At 42.0% G+C, this 17,336-nt stretch overlaps 2 protein-coding genes across 5 annotated transcripts in view; one reads left to right on the forward strand and one right to left on the reverse strand.

Annotated features, from left to right (window-relative positions):
• The first annotated feature begins 689 nt into the window (after nt 1-689).
• Nucleotides 690-3,135, forward strand: cfap300 (cilia and flagella associated protein 300). Of its 2 annotated transcripts, none has more exons than XM_078267708.1 (7): nt 690-854; nt 987-1,068; nt 1,305-1,374; nt 1,509-1,666; nt 1,754-1,926; nt 2,025-2,091; nt 2,781-3,135. In XM_078267708.1, exons 1-7 carry the CDS (start codon nt 745-747, stop codon nt 2,910-2,912), a joined length of 792 nt encoding a protein of 263 aa, XP_078123834.1. In that variant the 5' UTR covers nt 690-744; the 3' UTR covers nt 2,913-3,135. The 2 variants fall into 2 exon arrangements, with proteins under 2 accessions (XP_078123834.1, XP_078123835.1); XM_078267709.1 differs by having other exon boundaries at nt 1,754-1,859; nt 2,781-2,925.
• Nucleotides 3,136-3,511: 376 nt separating this feature from the next.
• The window catches only part of kcnq4 (potassium voltage-gated channel subfamily Q member 4), a 52,799-nt gene continuing 38,974 nt past the window's right edge, over nt 3,512-17,336 (reverse strand). The window contains exons 10-14 of one of the 3 annotated variants that reach the window (XM_078268183.1): nt 13,529-13,755; nt 13,344-13,443; nt 8,623-8,754; nt 8,389-8,527; nt 3,512-7,953 (exon numbers count right to left, since the gene is read on the reverse strand). In XM_078268183.1, coding sequence (XP_078124309.1) covers nt 7,750-7,953; nt 8,389-8,527; nt 8,623-8,754; nt 13,344-13,443; nt 13,529-13,755 — 802 coding nt within the window. In that variant the 3' untranslated portion in view covers nt 3,512-7,749. Of the gene's footprint in view, nt 7,954-8,388; nt 8,528-8,622; nt 8,755-13,343; nt 13,444-13,528; nt 13,759-17,336 lie in introns of all 3 variants that reach the window. The other 2 variants (XM_078268184.1, XM_078268182.1) reach the window with 2 other exon arrangements.

Here is a 17,336-nt window from a genome sequence, read left to right on the forward strand (position 1 = left end):
TCTTATGAATTATTCAAACTTGAGAAACCGTTATTTGTAAAGTCAATAATGAACTGTTAAGCAAGGCATTTTCAATGGATCAAATGTGATTTCCTTTTTATTGTCCTCCAAAACACCTTGCCAGGATATCTAACAATTACCTGTTCACTCACATTTATTATTATTTATTATTATTATTATTATTATTATTATTATTATAATAACACAAAACCTGCTGTATGACAGACATAACACAACAAATCAGATAAAACAGTAGTGCAGCTAGCAAAAGCAGCGTGTTTCTCAAACAGGACAAGGATGCTCTCTGGTGGCTGTGAAGACATGTCGCCTGTCCCACTGTAGGTAAACGTGTATTCACCATGGTAGATCGACAGTGAGTTAACTAAACTTATCATGACAAAAATACGACACTAACTAAGCACAATTAAAATGTAAGTCAATAAAGTCAATGTTAGCTTTCTGAAAAATAATGTCTGCAAGAAGCGATGACCGATACAAGGCCAGCGTCCGTTGTCTAGGCAACAAGTACACAAATCTTCTGAGATTAAGCAAGACTAACCACTTCGTTATCATTCCGTGTAACCGGCACAAACCGTCCAGACAAGACGCTGATTGGCTGTTAGTGAGCACTCCTGTCGCTGATTGGCCTGTAAACGCCTACAACTCTGGTACTTCTTTGTGCACACGAGTGAGTCTTCACTGTTTTTTGTTGGCTAACACAACCACCAAAGAAAAAGTAAAAACATGGCAGGAGAGAAATGCGCATTTGAGCAAACTTTTTCTTTTACTCCTCTTCCCTCCAAGAAGCTTTCCTTCCTACAGGACCGAGACACCTTACAACTGTTTATGAAATGGTGACGTATGACATTTAGCTAGCTAATGTGACACCTTTGAAAACCTCTTCTTCTCCTTCTGTCAGTTGGTTTTCCGTAGGTTATCTCCTGGATGTTGTATGGTCTTCTAATGGATGTGTGTGGTAATTTCAGGTCCATGCTGGGGAGGATTTTTGCTCAGTCTTACAGCTTTGACCAGTGCTTTTACCCTTACAACAGTGAACGGTTTGCACTGGTAAGACCCATCATGATAAGCTACCCAGTCTGAAATTACATTAACCAACCAACCACTGACAAATATGGCAAATTGAAATGGATGCTTAATCTTTTTCAATCCCATTGTGATTTATGTGTTTAACGTTGTCTTGTAGGAGAGGAATGTAATGCCGCAATACTACAATTACTGGTTGTCTGTTCTGATAAAGTGTTTTCATGTGTTCAATGCTATTGATATCCCTCTGTAATATGCAGTGTTTCTTCAGAGATCCCAAAGTCATATCCAGCCTGAGAAAGATGGAGGTCGGAGCCTGGGTGCCTCTTGGTATGTCATGTCCCCCCAGAAAGCCTTTCATCACTGATAGTAGGACATTGATCTAATCTGCTAGACAATATTTGCAGTCAAATCTCAGGGGAATGTTTTTTACTTGTGTGTGTTTTTGTGTGTGTTTGATGTAGACAAGCCAGTGGTGTCTGTCGATGTGGAGCCGGTGCCATGCACTAAGGTCTCCATGGAGCTGTTTGACCCAATCTATTCTTGTGGGATCTTGAGGCCCTCTGGACACGTGGTTAAATGCTTTCATGATGTCTACCCCGACTATGATGAACTCAGACAGGTTACTCTTTCTTTTCTCATCAATCCGTCTGTCTCTAGTTATTTCATTTGACATGGAGTCATACCAAGTCTTCCTCTGTTCCTCTAGATGTTGCAGGAGGAGGACTCTGAGCACTACTATGTGGTTGGGAGAGAAGAGCGAGGAGAGTTTCTGTTTCGCCTCTTCAAGCACCTGTGTTTGGGAGGAGAGCTCTGTCAGTACGAAGACACCATTGGCCAGTACATTAGCACCACAAAGCAAATCTACAAAGATCTGATCAAGTGGGCAGAATCTGACCATCTTTAACAATTATTGATCAGGTTATTAAATACATCCACATCTAATAATAACATTGTAATTCTACCCTTTACCATTGTAGTGTTCAGAAGGATCCAGAGACTAAGAAGATCAGTGTTGTCTCCACAGTCCTTAAAGTCTGTGCCTATGTAAGTGACTGGTTGAATGTCTATTTGTGCCACCTAAGCATGACAGTGCAAACATGTAAATGGATTAAATCGGTTTTGTAATTGGCTCATCGTTCAAAGCAATTGTAAGATGATGAATGTAATGGACCTCTTTCACAGCAGACATTTTGACTTGTCATAGTAGGAAAAGCACAGCTGAAATTGATAACCTTAACGATGGCTTAATTCCATCAAGTGTCCCAGTAAGTTATTTCAGTGAGTCAGCATGCACAACACCAGGGCCTCTCCTAAGTGGAATGCAGCCATCATTAATGGTTTGGAATACACCTGTGCTTTTCCTACTATGACATGTCAACATGTCTGCCGTGAAAATTTCTATAATGTAAACATTTATGTATTAACTTAACATCTATACTTATATTGATACAGTTCACAAACAGTGTTACTTGCCAACATATGTTTCACTATTCTGCTAATTGAACTCAAATTGATTTATTTAACCCTTAAGGTTTTTAGGAATCATGACTGCACTGCTTTGTAGATGCTCTGTTTAAAGAGATTGTTGATCACAGACTCTGCAGCCAATAAATTGTCAAAAAGGATTATATTAAGAATGGCACATTTCACAGCTGTCCTTCACATACACAAGAGGCTTACTTGAATTGTCCTCATTATTTACACACAAATATTGTATTGTTAATCCTCTGTAGGATGAGTCTGGACGATGTTTCCCTGGTAAAGGAGAGGAGGAGCAGACCTTTGCCTATTTGATTGTCGACCCCATCAAACGACACATGACTTTGTTTTACCACTGCTACGGTGTAGGAAACTTCACATTGTGACAGCGAAGAACTGAGAGTTGTTCTGTAGAACTTATCAGATGGTGGACATGTGTATGTAGAAACACATGAGCTCAGACTGCCATAGCCAGAAATCTCTTGTACACAATGAATTCAAAGTTTGAGTAACACATGAGAAGGATTTAGTTGTTATTTTTCTGTTCTATTCTATTAAAGTATGTCAATAAAATGTTTCTAAACAGCATTAAAATAACTCTGTGCCTGCCTGCATGGGCCATGTTGAGCCTTTTGTTGGTTCTCCCATAGTGTAGTAATAATGATTTGTGGTTAGCATTTTAGCTACACTAAACGTTAGGAAACTCAACAAGGTAATTGAACATAAGATAAGATCATGATTTTGGTTCATCTTTCACTTTTGAAACCCTAAGCCTAACCCAATTCTACCACATTCTTAATAAATGGATTACCTAAACCATATTTTGCATTAGTCTATGAATATAAATTCATTGGTATGTCCAAATATTTAAAATTTTGCCACCTGATTTCAACCCCCTGCAATAGATGCCTATCACTCTGTAATTGTCACATATTACACAGTATAGATTAATCAGAATAGTTTAGACAAAAAAGAGAAGTCAACATACAGTCCAAAGAGCTTTATTGAAACAAATAAATTAATAAGTTAGTCAAGTGAGCTAATTTTATCCTCAGCAGATAAACATTGTTGTATCTCTTTTAAAGATCAATAGAGGTGTGCATTAGATTAGAAAATAAGATAAGCTAAATATTTCATCAACCAGTAGCTACAATCAATTTAAATTGGAAGACTTTGTAAGCTTTCGCATTTTGCTTATTGCTTTGATCAGTTTCATTTTAACAACAGTTCCAATACCTAAGAGAGCAGTTAAAGGGCAACGAGCTGGAATGTCAAACGACAGCAAGTCCGTGAATGATGGATGGTTGGTTGGGTGTCATGAATAAGAACAAGAGTGAAAAAGAGAGCGTGCAGATTGAGTCATGCATAGCATTCAGTCAGTTAGACAATCAGTTACTGTTTCTCATACTTGGTTTTCTAGACTAGCACCCCCTAGTGGCCTCAGAGGTAGTTGCGTGGAAGCCATACTTCTCTATAGCCTCTTTCTGACCAAGTAGTTACAGGAACGTAGTTATAGGAACAGTCCACTTCTAAACAGTTCTACTAACTACTCTCCCCCAAAACAGGTTTTGCCATTTGCATTCACACTGGCCAAGTGGCCATATGAACTGACCTTTTGTTATTATAATCACAGCCATCTAACCACCATGTAGAAAAGGGAAAAGACCCTGCCCTGAAGTAGGAGCTGAAAGAGTTAGAGAGGTTACACACCAACCAGACGGCCGACCGTCGGCTGAAAAGTCAGTCGGACTGATCAGTCGGGTCCCCGAGGTCCAAAAAAATGCCTCAAAACACATTGAGGCAACGCCGACTTGAGCGTATGCTCTGCGCGTAATACGTCGCCATAGCAGCAGGCGGCGCTTCTCTGTATTGTTTCCCAGAAAATTTAAACCGGTAGCTGATAGGACGAACGCGTCACGTGGGTGTTTTTTCTCCGGAAATTCACAGCCAGACTGTCATGGCGGCTTGTTCAGAATACGATCTCATATTGTACTAAAATAGTTCACCGAAACGTGTTTCTATAAACATTTTAAGTGAGAAATAGACCATGCAGTTGCTGAATCTGTCTTCATTTCAGATCAACAAAGGTCAGTTTAAAAGATTTTCGTCAGATTTTGAGCGGCTCATCCGCTCGCCATTTACGGGTGAGTCCCGACTGCCCTGTCTCCGACTGAGCATCGGGTCGGCCAAAATGAAGGCTGACGGCTCCTCGGACGGACGATAGCACGGAACACACCGAACAGACTCGAGTCACCGACCTCGCCAGACTGTCCGACTGCTGAAAATCGGCTCTGTGTGTCAGCACCTTTACAGGAACTGTGGCCAGAGGAATTTAAAAATCCCCAAATTGGTCCAGTCGGAACAGGAGAAAAAAAGGGTTCTAGGAACGTTATGTTCTAGGAACTGCAAAAATCCCTCCGGTCGGAAAGCGGATATTCATTCGAGCATCTTTTTGGGCCCTCCTCACATGAGGCCCTGTGTGACATGCTTGTGATAAGAACGCATGCCTGCAGAGTTTCCTGTGACGAAACAAATGTCCATGCCTCCAGATCTGACTGGTGTTAAAATACAGTAAGGGTGTCGATGCGACGAGGTCCTGGCTGAGTTACGATGATATGCTAAACATACAGTAATATTCTCAGAAAATATCAAAGGTTGCAGCAGTCATAAAAGACTAATGCCCTAAAAAGTACATTTATAGAACAATTTTGATGGTGTTTCTTTAGTAAGATCAAGGTTTTACAAACAAAAAGAGCATGGCTATCTTCATGTGATACCCCATCAAACACTTTTCTTTGAAGCAGAATTAATATTTAAGTTTGAGACAGAAAGCCGCACCATATCAGTTACAGAACGAGGACATTGAAGGCACAGGTCATTTCCTCTCATGTCTTGACTCAACATTTTGTTCTTCTAATTCTGGAGCCACCACTAACAACAACATGCAATACAGGGGTCTCACATGTACATGAAGCTCAACATTCCGGATGACAATAAAGCAATGTTCAGTCTAATGATGTTTCTAATAAGTCTTTGCTATAATGTAGGCCTAAAAATAAAGCTAGCTGGCATTTCTCTATGAAATGAATGCAAAAATTGAAGCAAGCTCTGAAGTGCCATTTTATTCCTCATGGCATCAGATCATAAATAGACCAACCAAGGAAGTACATTGACTGTTTAAAGTCTAGGCTTGGCTTGAATGGAAAAGTGGAGCACCTGAGTCAACTGGTTTGACTGGAACAAATACATGAATCACTTGCAGGGACAGAAGAACTGTTTTCACTGGCCATACAGTATGCCGAACGTTTTCTTCGTTGAAGCTGGCAGCAATTATCTGATGACGTTAAAAAATATATACACATGAGCTCTGCGAGGTGCTGAGCGTGAACCTGATCAGCTGTGTGTAGTTACAGTTGTGTCATCCATGATTCAACTTGACAACAAATGCTACATCTATTTAAAGATCATATATATAACTGAATTAAATATATTAACGTAAATTCTACATTCACTTTGACAACCAAAATAATAAAAAAAAAAAAGATTTTTGCCATTATGGGTTACACAAAATGAATGCATAACAAAGACAAAAAGACAAAACTGTGTTATATTTATCAAGTGCCAAAGTATTTAAGTAAAGGAAATGTGTGTGTGTGTGTGTGTGTGTGTGTGTGTGTGTGTGTGTGTGTGTGTGTGTGTGTGTTTTTGCACTCTCCAGTTTTGTCCACAGAGCGTTAACTGTGTATCAAACATCTCCAAGAAAGAACCAGAAAAGACAGAGGAGAGGCAAGAATAGTCAGTAACACCTATGGGTGCCAACCCTGCCCCCTGTCTGTCTGTAGTGAAGCTGTAAGGCTGGAACCATTTCCTAAGACACGTGCATTCATGAGGTTAAAAACTGGCCAAAAAGATTTCTACATCATCTCCATAGCTGCTAACTGCAAGATTGCATGCCATCTGATGACTGTAAGAGTGAAAACTATCCTCCTGTAAGAAAGGCTGACCAGCTGACATGGTGAACCTGACCTAAGGCTAGATATGCGTGATGAGTAGCAGTGCAGAAGAATGTGACATAAATGTCTAACTTCTGACTGAGGATCATTGAGTTTTTATCTACAGTAACATGCATTTCTGGGAGGGGGTGCATGGGCTGCAAGACAGAGAGGTTTAACGGGCATGTTAAAAACAAAGTTAGGTTACTAAAATACTCAAGGAGATAAAGTCACCTTTGAAACATTGCAAATAAGAGATTAAGGATGTTTTGGCTCTATTAAATCCTAAATAAGTTCCTCACTTGAATGCCAGCCAAACAGGGAATAATGTTTTTTTTGCAAGTGGGCTTGTTGGAGACAGAATGTCTGAGAGAAGGAATGGAGATGAAAACAAACAAAGTACAGTACATATCAGTCACTCCAAGGCATTCTTCCAGCTCTGTTTTCACGTGACAAGTTTGGGCAAATAAAACAGGATTTACACATTTAAAACTCCCTTCTTTGAGTAGGAAGGTGTACCGTAGAGTTTCAGTGCTTTGGCGAGGTGGCTGTCAGCCCAGTCTGCCCGTCCAGGTACGAAAGAGCAGATTATTTCTGTGTCGACGGCTCCTTCGGTGCTTAATCATTTCTCTGGTGGTGGAAATTTGCAGGTAGGAACCATTACATTCACCACAGCCATCCTAATGTACTGAACAAATGACTGACATGGCACTTGCAGCACTGTTTATGTCAAGTGAGTCAGCAAACTTTCAGTCAGTTGATTCAAGCAGCCAAGAAAGAAAAACAAATCGGGGGGGAGAGAGACAAGATTTCTCCAAAGATTTACAAAAATTCATAGTCTGATGATGTACAGTTGAAGCTTTAAGGGAGGCATAGATAACTAGCATGATGTGAGTGGGTGAAAGTAGTTCAGTAGTCAAGTTATAGTTGTTCATGCCTCTCTTCATTTCTATCTAGTGGGATGAGAGGCGTGTGCGGTGAGCAGCTTTGGCTGAGGCTCCTTGGTGGAGCCATCCGGTGGCCTCCGTCTGTATCAGCTCTGGAAACGCATTCACTTCAGGAAAAAAAACGATGAGGGTGCAGATTTAAGATGGAAGGGTGCAAATCATCCCAGACAGAAATGAAATGATTGATGACATTAAGGTTGGGCTGCTTAAAGTGAGGACTCAGCCGCCGAAAACGTACTGTAGGGTTGTGTGTCTGTGTTCGGACAGCCCAGAGACTTCTCAGCTCACTGTGATTCCAAGTTGCCGCTCTCAGATATGTTGAGTGTGTTAGCAGAGGGGGAGAGGTCTCTTTGGTCCGTGGGGCTGTGGTAGTCAGATGTCAGCTCGGGGTCCAGGAGGGAAGACAGGGTGAAGTGAGACGAGCCTTTCTTTAGGCACTGGGAGTAGAAGCTGAGCAAGAGGTCCAGCTTGTTCTCTATAGACTGTACCTGAACAAACACACATTCATGTGTCAAGCTTCTTATTATTTGCCTTTCTAATGAGATGTTTCTGGAGTTTTCTTTTCATGTTCTATTCCATTAAATGAGTATACTAACATTGGAACACAACGTCATTTGTTAGGATTGGAAAACAACATATCTCATGAGTCTTAGCCATTAGCGGTCAAATTCTCTTGTAAGCTGCAGAAAAGAAAAACTGATGAAAGAAAGCCTACTGTGTTAGTTTAACATGGACATCATCTCATAAATGCTAAATTACATCATTTCTTGCTCTCAGTTCAGTTCACTTCCTGTACTTTTTATGGCAGTTTTTCTTTTCGATCTACCAGAGTAAATGAAAGCAATCCATTGACATTTTGCAACTGATTCATGTTAAACAAAAAACACAGTTCCACACAAGCTATATAACACTTCCTCTATTACCTGTTTCTCCACCTTGACTACACGTCCCATCATGCTTAGCTCATCCAGTGGGTCCAGTTCTGGCGGCGTCTTCTCTCCCTTTTCAGAGCGTGCTTTCTTATCGGGCTGAACGTTTCCTCGCCCAATTATCTGGTCCACCCTTTCACATAAAAAGAACAGATTACCATAAATATGATAAAGACTTAGACTTAGAGGACAGAGGTTTTCTAAACTCTTTTTATTGACCTAACCTACCGCATCTGCAGGCTCTTGATACGGCCCAGCATGTCCAGGTGTCCAGCAGAGTACTGCTCTATGACATCCTTCACATCATACGGACGCAGTGTCTCCTTAAACTTCCTCTTGGCCACAAGGAACTTTAATATCCTACACAAACACACCAAACTCACTGTTATCACTCCTCCGAGCACCTTTAAAGAGCCTCACACTGCAATCCCATATATATGGATGTACAATAAACCTTTGGAAAAATGCAGGGGCAGGACAGCTATCAAACGATGCAGGACACCCTGAGAATAACAAGATTAATTACAGTAAGAGTGACCTTATCATTCACAAACAGCCCCATAAAGAGAATAGTCTTAACCATGTGGATATATTGTGATGACGACAACATTTCCCAGAGACATTTGCTTATCAGTACTTGCCGTTTCAGCAATTAGCACAAATCTCACGTAGTAATAGGTAACACACATACACACACACACACACACACACACACACCTGCACCGATACCATACAGATGGAGGATCACAGTACCCAACACCCACATCCCAATGTGGGGGAATCACATGGAGGAATGTTGACCCAGCACCACTGCACCCGGTGAACATATCACTGACAACAGTCAGAGTCAGTCTAGTTGGGCGTCATGCTGGAGTGGAAGAGTTGCAAGAGATAATGGGAAGGGAGCGAAGTAAATTTTAAGCGTGTGTGTGTGTGTGTGTGTGTGTGTGTGTGTGTGTGTGTGTGTGTGTGTGTGTGTGTGTGTGTGTGTGTGTGTGTGTGTGTGTGTGTGTGTGGCTTTCTATGTTGGGAGAGTCATTCAATTTCCTTCTTATCACTTACGTGATAGGCCGCTCAGAGATGCTGGCTCCGCAGAAGGACCAGAAACGCCAAATGTAAGCGAGACAAAATATACACACTCAAGCTGTCATCTCACCCTGTGATGGATTGCACTACAAGTCAAGCTGGGGAAGACGGAGATTTGTTTTTAACGAGGATTCCTATCTCACACACCCAGACACCTAAGTCCACTATAATACTCTCACTTGCCTTCACAGGAGGAAAAAAAGAAATCACATCAAAGGTCTGAGAGGTAGAGGATCAGAAACACTCAGCTGTTCTGAGAAAACGTCACACGCACGCATGCACGCACACACACATCTGTGTAAACAACCATACACACATGCAAAAATAAATGCATACACCTACACACACTCATAGTCAGAAGTTTGTCCACACTAACACAACTACACACATGTGGGCTTAGCGGGAACAAGTGAACTCTAAACTTGAGAGAGGGGTCAGTTTCTGAAATAACCACTGTAACCTTTATTCAGGTCTGCAGCACTTTCAGCAGCCACATACAGTACACCACATACAGCGCACAGTTTTGTGATGCTGCAACAAAGGGAAGGAGAAGGTGTGAGGGAAGGAGAAGAGAAGCGAAAGGAGGAGTGGTGGTCTACAGCTGGTGCCATAGCAGCCATCAGCGCACTCTTCCCCCTCACGCAGCACGTTCTTGATGACTCCTGCATTTGGGGTATTTTTGCAGGCGGTCTTTTCTTATTTTGCAGGTAGATGCAGATTTTTCGCCAGGGTGGGTCTCAGGTGTGGGTAAAAGAAAAGCTTGGGTTGAGGGGGGAGGGGGGGACCCTCCAAGGGTTTCTTCGAAATGCTGACTCTCCTTCTCAGTCGATGAAATGGCTTCTATAATAAATACATGGTCAGGTTTGAGTATGGCCCCTGTCTCCCCCCAGAAAACGTCTACCTTCGGTGCAACAGTCACTGGCAGTGGTACAGTACAGCTGGCACGGCTCACTGAAAGATATTATAGCTTCCTAATGTAAGGAAGTTGAGACGTAAAAACACAGATGATTGAAGGGACAGGAAGTGTCATGTCTGTGCCCCAAAATGCTTGCATAGCTAGTGCAAACATTTTTGCAATTCGGCAAAGGTGAATCCCTGATAGTCTCCAATGGGAAGGTCTAATCTGTGACTTAAAAATGACTGTTATGCTGACACTAATCCTAGGTGGACCAAAAACTGATGACTAAAGATCAAATTGTTATAAATCGTAAGCATGTCTGAACTATTTATTTAATAAAGACGGAGCTTCATCCAAGAATGCGAACATGCAGAAATTGTGTTTTGTGCAGTATTTGATTTGTGCATGAGAGAAGTCACAGTAGAGAGAGAGCCTAGAGAGATATCAAGCCTTGTTTTCCCATGCTCCTCTTCTTCTCCCTCCGTACATAAACAGGACACTGTACGCATTTATCCGGGCAGCGAGGCACTGATAAACCACATGTGCCTCTCTAAAGTGAAGTCTCAGCACCCAGGCCTGCTGCGAAATTCTGTGATTCACAAACATTCACGAAACTCGCCAAGGCTGCTGCTGCATGTGTGTGTGTGTGTGTGTGTGTGTATGTGTGTGTGTTAACACAGTGAAGCACCTGCTGTTTACACGCCTGCACTATCTATAGGAACTCCCTCTCTTCTATTGTCTGCAGCACAGAGCAGCTGAGGTCAAAGCTATCTGCTGAGTAAAATGAAAACCTGAGGAGAGGTCATATAATACCCTATCAGTATGATAATGATATAAATATATATCAGTATAGCAGCATGATAAATACAGTATATAATGCTGCATCCCCAGACCAGAAAATATCTACCTGCTGTTTATCTAACAGTGACTATGTACTTATTTATTAAATTATTGTAATAATCATAACCAGAATGGATTATTCAAAAACGTATAAAGATTAGGAGACAACATCTCCACTCATCTACATGCAACAACCAGTAGAATCGAAGACAACACTATTGATGATGTGATTATACAGTATGCATCTTTAACTAACTAGGCCACCAGGATGCCCAACACAGCGTTTATTCCCAGGCACATACCCACTTCATTCAAGAGCTTCACAGAGTGCATATGGAAGCACACATACAGCATCATGCTACTATGAGAAACACTGCGAGTGAACAGCGCTGACATCAGGGACCGGAAAGAGAGTCGATCTAATCCATTCTAATCAAACCTCTCTGGAGACCAGCCTGTCCCCAACACCAGATGTTTGCTAGCAATTGTAGTTTTTTTCTGCCACCATCAGTGAAAAACTCTACACTGTTACTCTGCGAGTGTGTGTGTATGTGTATGTGTGTGTGTGTGTGTGTGTGTGTGTGTGTGTGTGTGTGTGTGTGTGTGTGTGTGTGTGTGTGTGTGTGTGTGTGTGTGTGTAGGGGGGGATGTTGCATACATGATATTGTTGGTAACCCTATGGCATATCTGCATATCTTAAAACAGAAGGTTATGTATTTTTGCATTTTTCACATGAGTAATTACTAATTATTGGTATACATTTGCCAACAGAGCATGTCTTCACACACACACACACACACACACACACACACACACACACACACACACACACACACACACACACAGTCCATGATTTATAAGTACCTAGTTTTTTGCTTTTCTTCATGACTAAGCTGAAGAAAGCCGAACCCATTCATTTAAAGTGTCTCAGCACATAGTGTGTAAGGACATCCATCACTGATATACTACAGTGACATTACATCAAAGATTATAGTCGATGAATTACAGGAAGAGATGACACAATGACAGCAATCAACATCAGCAACGCTTTCAATCAATGGTTAGTACAGTTGTCCTTGTCTAAACTGTACAATGTACTGTACAGTCCTAATGTACTGTGATCCTCCATCTGTATGGTATCGGTGCGTATGTGTGTGTGTGTGTGTGTGTGTGTGTGTGTGTGTGTGTGTGTGTGTGTGTGTGTGTGTGTGTGTGTGTACTCTCCACCCTATCATGCCACATGACCGGCCTGAATGAGCTAGGCCTACTGAGCAACAAGGTCGCACAAGGGAACTAACCCTGCCTGCAGGAGGGCTCAGTTACCTCTCCTAAGTGGACATTTCAACCCTGTCAGCTAAATCTGCACACGCCAGCACCTAAATGGAGAAGCAGCATGTTCACCAATTAATGCAGGCTGTCAAATCCCATGAGAAGCATTTCTGACTACACATGCATGGGTTGGTCATGTGACACAAGTGACCTTATTCCATCAATGACTGGAGGCATAACAGCTCCAGCTTGCACCTTACGGAGCCCATATACCTGGAAACACAAGCTTTTACTTCCCAAAAAGTGCTTGGCTTAAGGTTTTCGCATGTGAATACAGTTGAACCCTTTAATGGTACTCAAGCACATTTCAAGGTATGATATCCTCTTGTATTTATCTAGATATGTGTTGTATTTACCCCAACCTGATTTAGCCATTTCTAGCACTTGGCTGAAGCATGTTAGGTCCAAAAATATTATAACTTTATATTATTTCAACTGTGTTTTTACTATATTGTCATTTATAATATGTTTAGAAACCAGTATTCACCTATGGGCGCCCATAGAAGGAGTTATAGTTTAAAATGTTTAATGTTTGATGAGTCATATGTTTTATTTATTGAGTTTCAGACATTTTTTTTGTCCATATATTCTTTTTTTTATTTCACTTGAACTACTACTGTAAATGGACGTCTCAACTGTTTGTTGGAAAAAGAAGAAAAAGAAATTTGACAAAAGAGGAAGATAAAAACACATTTTCCATTGCTTATGGGTGGGACCATTACATAATTGAATAAACAATAAAAATGATTTCCACTGTAGGTATAATAACTAATATACTTTTGATGACAGGACTCACCTGACAGCCCGTATGAGTGTCTTCACTGCTGGGATTACCTCCTCCATGGCCACATCACAAAATGGTTTGTCTTCCACACTGTCCTCCCCAACCCCCTCTACTAAGCCAAGACAAATGGTGAGACATTATTATGCAGAAATTGTCCCTGTGAGTGTAAAGTGTTTGGATATGTGTGCGTTGCCTACCATCAACAGGTGGACGTGGTTTGAGGCGAAGAGAGGTGCGAAAACGTGTGCGGTCATTAAAGCTCCAGCTCTTCTGGACCTTCCCCGGGCTGGTGGCATCGGGGACGTTCTCCTGGCTAGGAGAGCAGCGGACACCAGAGTCCGGGGGCAGCGGTGAGGCCTTGTTCCTAATGGTTTGGGATGATCTGGAATTGTTCATCCTAATCCGATCCCGGAAGCCTATTTTACTGCTGACAGTGAAGATAAAATATTCAAACATCTGTAGTAGTATTCTTTTTGGATCATACTAGGTTTTTCTCAATGACCACAATGTCCATGCCCTTTGACCTTAATGGAAAACTAAGCTGTGTTATCCTGGGAGTTTAGGGGAGCAGCAGGTCGGCAGCCTGAGCTTGTTAGAAAAGAGTTAGTTAGTAATATTGAAGTAACACAATAAAATATGGCCTCTGACTTTTACAACAATCATCAGAGAGACTCATCAACAAACAGACAAAACAGGGACACAAACAGGCATCTACATTTTTCTCAATGAAGGACAGACTATTACTGACTTATCATGGAGGCAGTTTGACCACAGGGACCACTCGATATTGCCTAAAACTGATTCTGCCCTGAGGGTTTTCTTATTTAATGTCCTTATCATAGCACCTGATTCAGCAGAATCAGACTGAAACCTGATTCAAGACTTGCAGTAGTGCTGGGCTGGCGGAAAATAGGGGCTTTCTGACCGGAGGGATTTTTGCAGTTCTTAGAACTAAACGTTCCTAGAACATTTTTTTCGTCGTGTTCCGACAGGAAAAATGTGGGGATTTTTAAGTTCCTCTGGCCGCAGTAGCGTACTTTTTTAGCTCCTACTTCAGAGCAGGGTCTTTTCTCTCTTCCCTTTTCGTAGGTGTACTTGATTGGTCGAACTTATAAGTCACGCCCACTGCCAACTTGGAAACTTGCAGACAGAGCAACAACCAACAACGGGACATTTTTAACAATTTTCACCATCTTATTCATCATTAAATTCACTTCTGACAATGTTTTAGGCGAGAAATTAACTGTTTAGATTTCGAATATAGGCAGTCTTGCGAAAATTGATGCCGAATTGACAATTTGCTTCAAAGTTTTCGGAGTTGAGAACCTCCATCAAGTGAGGCGACAGCCAGCAAGCGCCTGCCCCGACCTCTATCTCGTCGCTCGGCCAGTCTTGCTCAGACACCTCGCTGTGAGCTGGAGGTCTCTCAGATTGCTCTCGTAAATAAGAGGCTTTTATTTCGCCGTTGGCGGTTTGTTTGTTTAAATATCACAACACATGTCCATCATAAGATTAAAGGGAACCTGTGGTTAACTGTCTTTTCGGAGTTAAACTCCACAAGCGTGTCCTGCGGCTCGCCGGCCGTCACACACACACACACACACACACACACACACGCGCGCGCGCGTCCACAGTGCAGCAGGCAGTATAATAAAGCCCCGTCTGTGTTGAGCAAAAGATTACGTGAATTACTACGAGAATGGACAGAATGCGGAACTCGGAAAAGTTGACTGACGCGGAGGTACAGGCACTGCTGGCCATGTACGGCCTCCTCCATGCTGCTTTGTTGTTGTTGTTGTATGTGGCGCTAAGGTCTAGTGACGATGCTATAAAGACCGTTGCCGTGCTTGCGTCACTCCCTTACCCCTCTTACCAGTCCCTATGGCCACTTGACCAGTGGGAATGCAAACAGAAAAAAAGATTTTGGGGGAGAGTAGTTCTTAGAACTGCTTAGAAGTGTACTTTTCCTCTAAAAAGTACAAGTACTATCCGGTCGGAAAGCACCTAATGTTCCACCTAGCATCAGGATAAAGACATGCTTCCTAAATCCCTTCAACAGAGTGACTAAGCATCAAAATATCGGCTTCAAAGCGCAGCTGTACAGAAGGTGTCTGTACATTAAGTGCTCTAGCACCTACAACAACCCAAGGCAGGCCGGTATGTGAGGTCATCTATTTACAGGAAGAAAGCTATTTGGCGGCCATTCACTCCAACAGACTGATTTCTAACGCGGCTGTTAAAGCATGCTCTTGAGACCACTCCTTCTCTGTAGCCACTTCCATGTTACACACTGTCACGGATTCATAAGGCAATGCAAACATCATGCACCACAGAGCAATTCTAGCCCAGTCGTTCACTCCCACATCTTTACGATGATATACTCTTTGTTGTGCGTGTGTTACAGCCAGCCATTTAAATTAAAATTTAAATAGTTAAGGGAGGTTAGTGGTAAAAGCATTTTATACAAGCTAGCTAAAATGCTTCAGGTACACTGGATGAAATGGGAAAGACAGAGTGAAAGAGCTTTGCATGCTGTTGGGAGAGCAAGCAAATGATTTAGATGCATTCTGGACCATAAACTTCCCTAAAGCCTTCCAAAACATTAAAAGAATATTGCATGCAAACTGCACCTAAAAACCTTTTAAAAATACAGCACAAACTACTGATTTTATTGAAAGGTTACATGACAAATCTGAAATAGAAAAGCATGCTGAATCATTTAAACCTTCTCTCCAAGAAGACACTATAAATGAGGCAAACAACTAAATGAAAAACATAAAGCGGGGGTCAAGAGGGGGGCAATTTTTTTTACTTCAGCTCCAATTTGGGACAAACAAACTTATTTTTTCATCAGAGATGTTTAATGAAACATTTTATGTTAGCTAACCAGAAATGTGTATCTTTGTCACATTATCATAAACCATTATCAGGACTTCTGTTGTGTTTTCAACAAATTATCCTGATTTTCAAGCCAAACCAAGCAAAATCAGCCCTAGTTTCTTCAGCAGGAAGTACCGAGCTGGAGAAACATCCTTTCAGGTATAGGATTTTTTCATAGTAAAGGATTCACTAAAGCATTTGTGGACCAGAGTATAGCGCCTGTTTAAGGTATGTAATTGGTAAGTGCAGGATGTGGTTGAAACCAGTAACAAAACATTTTGTAAGCCGCTGCACCAGTCCACAAACGTATGAGTGTTTAGGGCAAGGTGAGCAGGATGTGCATGTTAAAGGAGGAGTAGGAGTGGTGTTATTGATTTTAGCGTGCCCCGTGCACAGGCTTGTTGCCATGGATACCTCTGCTTGCGGCCAGCGTGAATCCGGAAGAGACTCCGTTTTTTAGGAAGGAGTTGACTGAGGAGACACACAAGGCAGAGGGAGAGAGGGTGAGGGGAAGAGAGGTGTGGGAGAAGGCAGGGAGGGTGAAGGAGGACGAAAAGTTCTGGGACACAACCTGGGTACATGGGTAACCCGTGAGGATAAAACGTAGCAAAGGAAAAACTAGGGAGAGACGGTAAGGTGGAGGGGTGAGGCGTGACATCACAATATTCCAAATAGCCCTTTCTGATCTTGTTACCTAGAACGGGAAAATGTACTACTGAGAGGCAGTTTTGGATTATGGAGACACAGTCAGTGAGAAGTGAGGAGGTGGGGTTTGAACCGGTTGGTGAGGAAGGATCATGCAAAGGTATTGGGTAATGTTTCACCTGAGTATATTCATCAAGACAGCCCATTAAACATCATAGCCCATTAAACATCATGGTGTGACAGCAGCTCCTCAAATCGAAGACATTTCTACCAGCCGAACTTGCATTATTGAGGTGCTTCTCTAATCTAATGCATGCATAAATCCGATATATACAATTTACATAATCAGCCTTTTTGGCTTTTGTTTAAGGATTATGCTAATGATGAAACTAATGCAGCAAATCCACTCTCACTATGAATACCCTTTAACCCACAAGCACAGCTCATGACTTGAAGAACCAACCTGCATGGAACGTCTGC

The sequence above is a fragment of the Sander vitreus genome, chromosome 14, assembly GCF_031162955.1.
Source record: "Sander vitreus isolate 19-12246 chromosome 14, sanVit1, whole genome shotgun sequence".
In the NCBI taxonomy this organism is placed as follows: domain Eukaryota; kingdom Metazoa; phylum Chordata; class Actinopteri; order Perciformes; family Percidae; genus Sander; species Sander vitreus.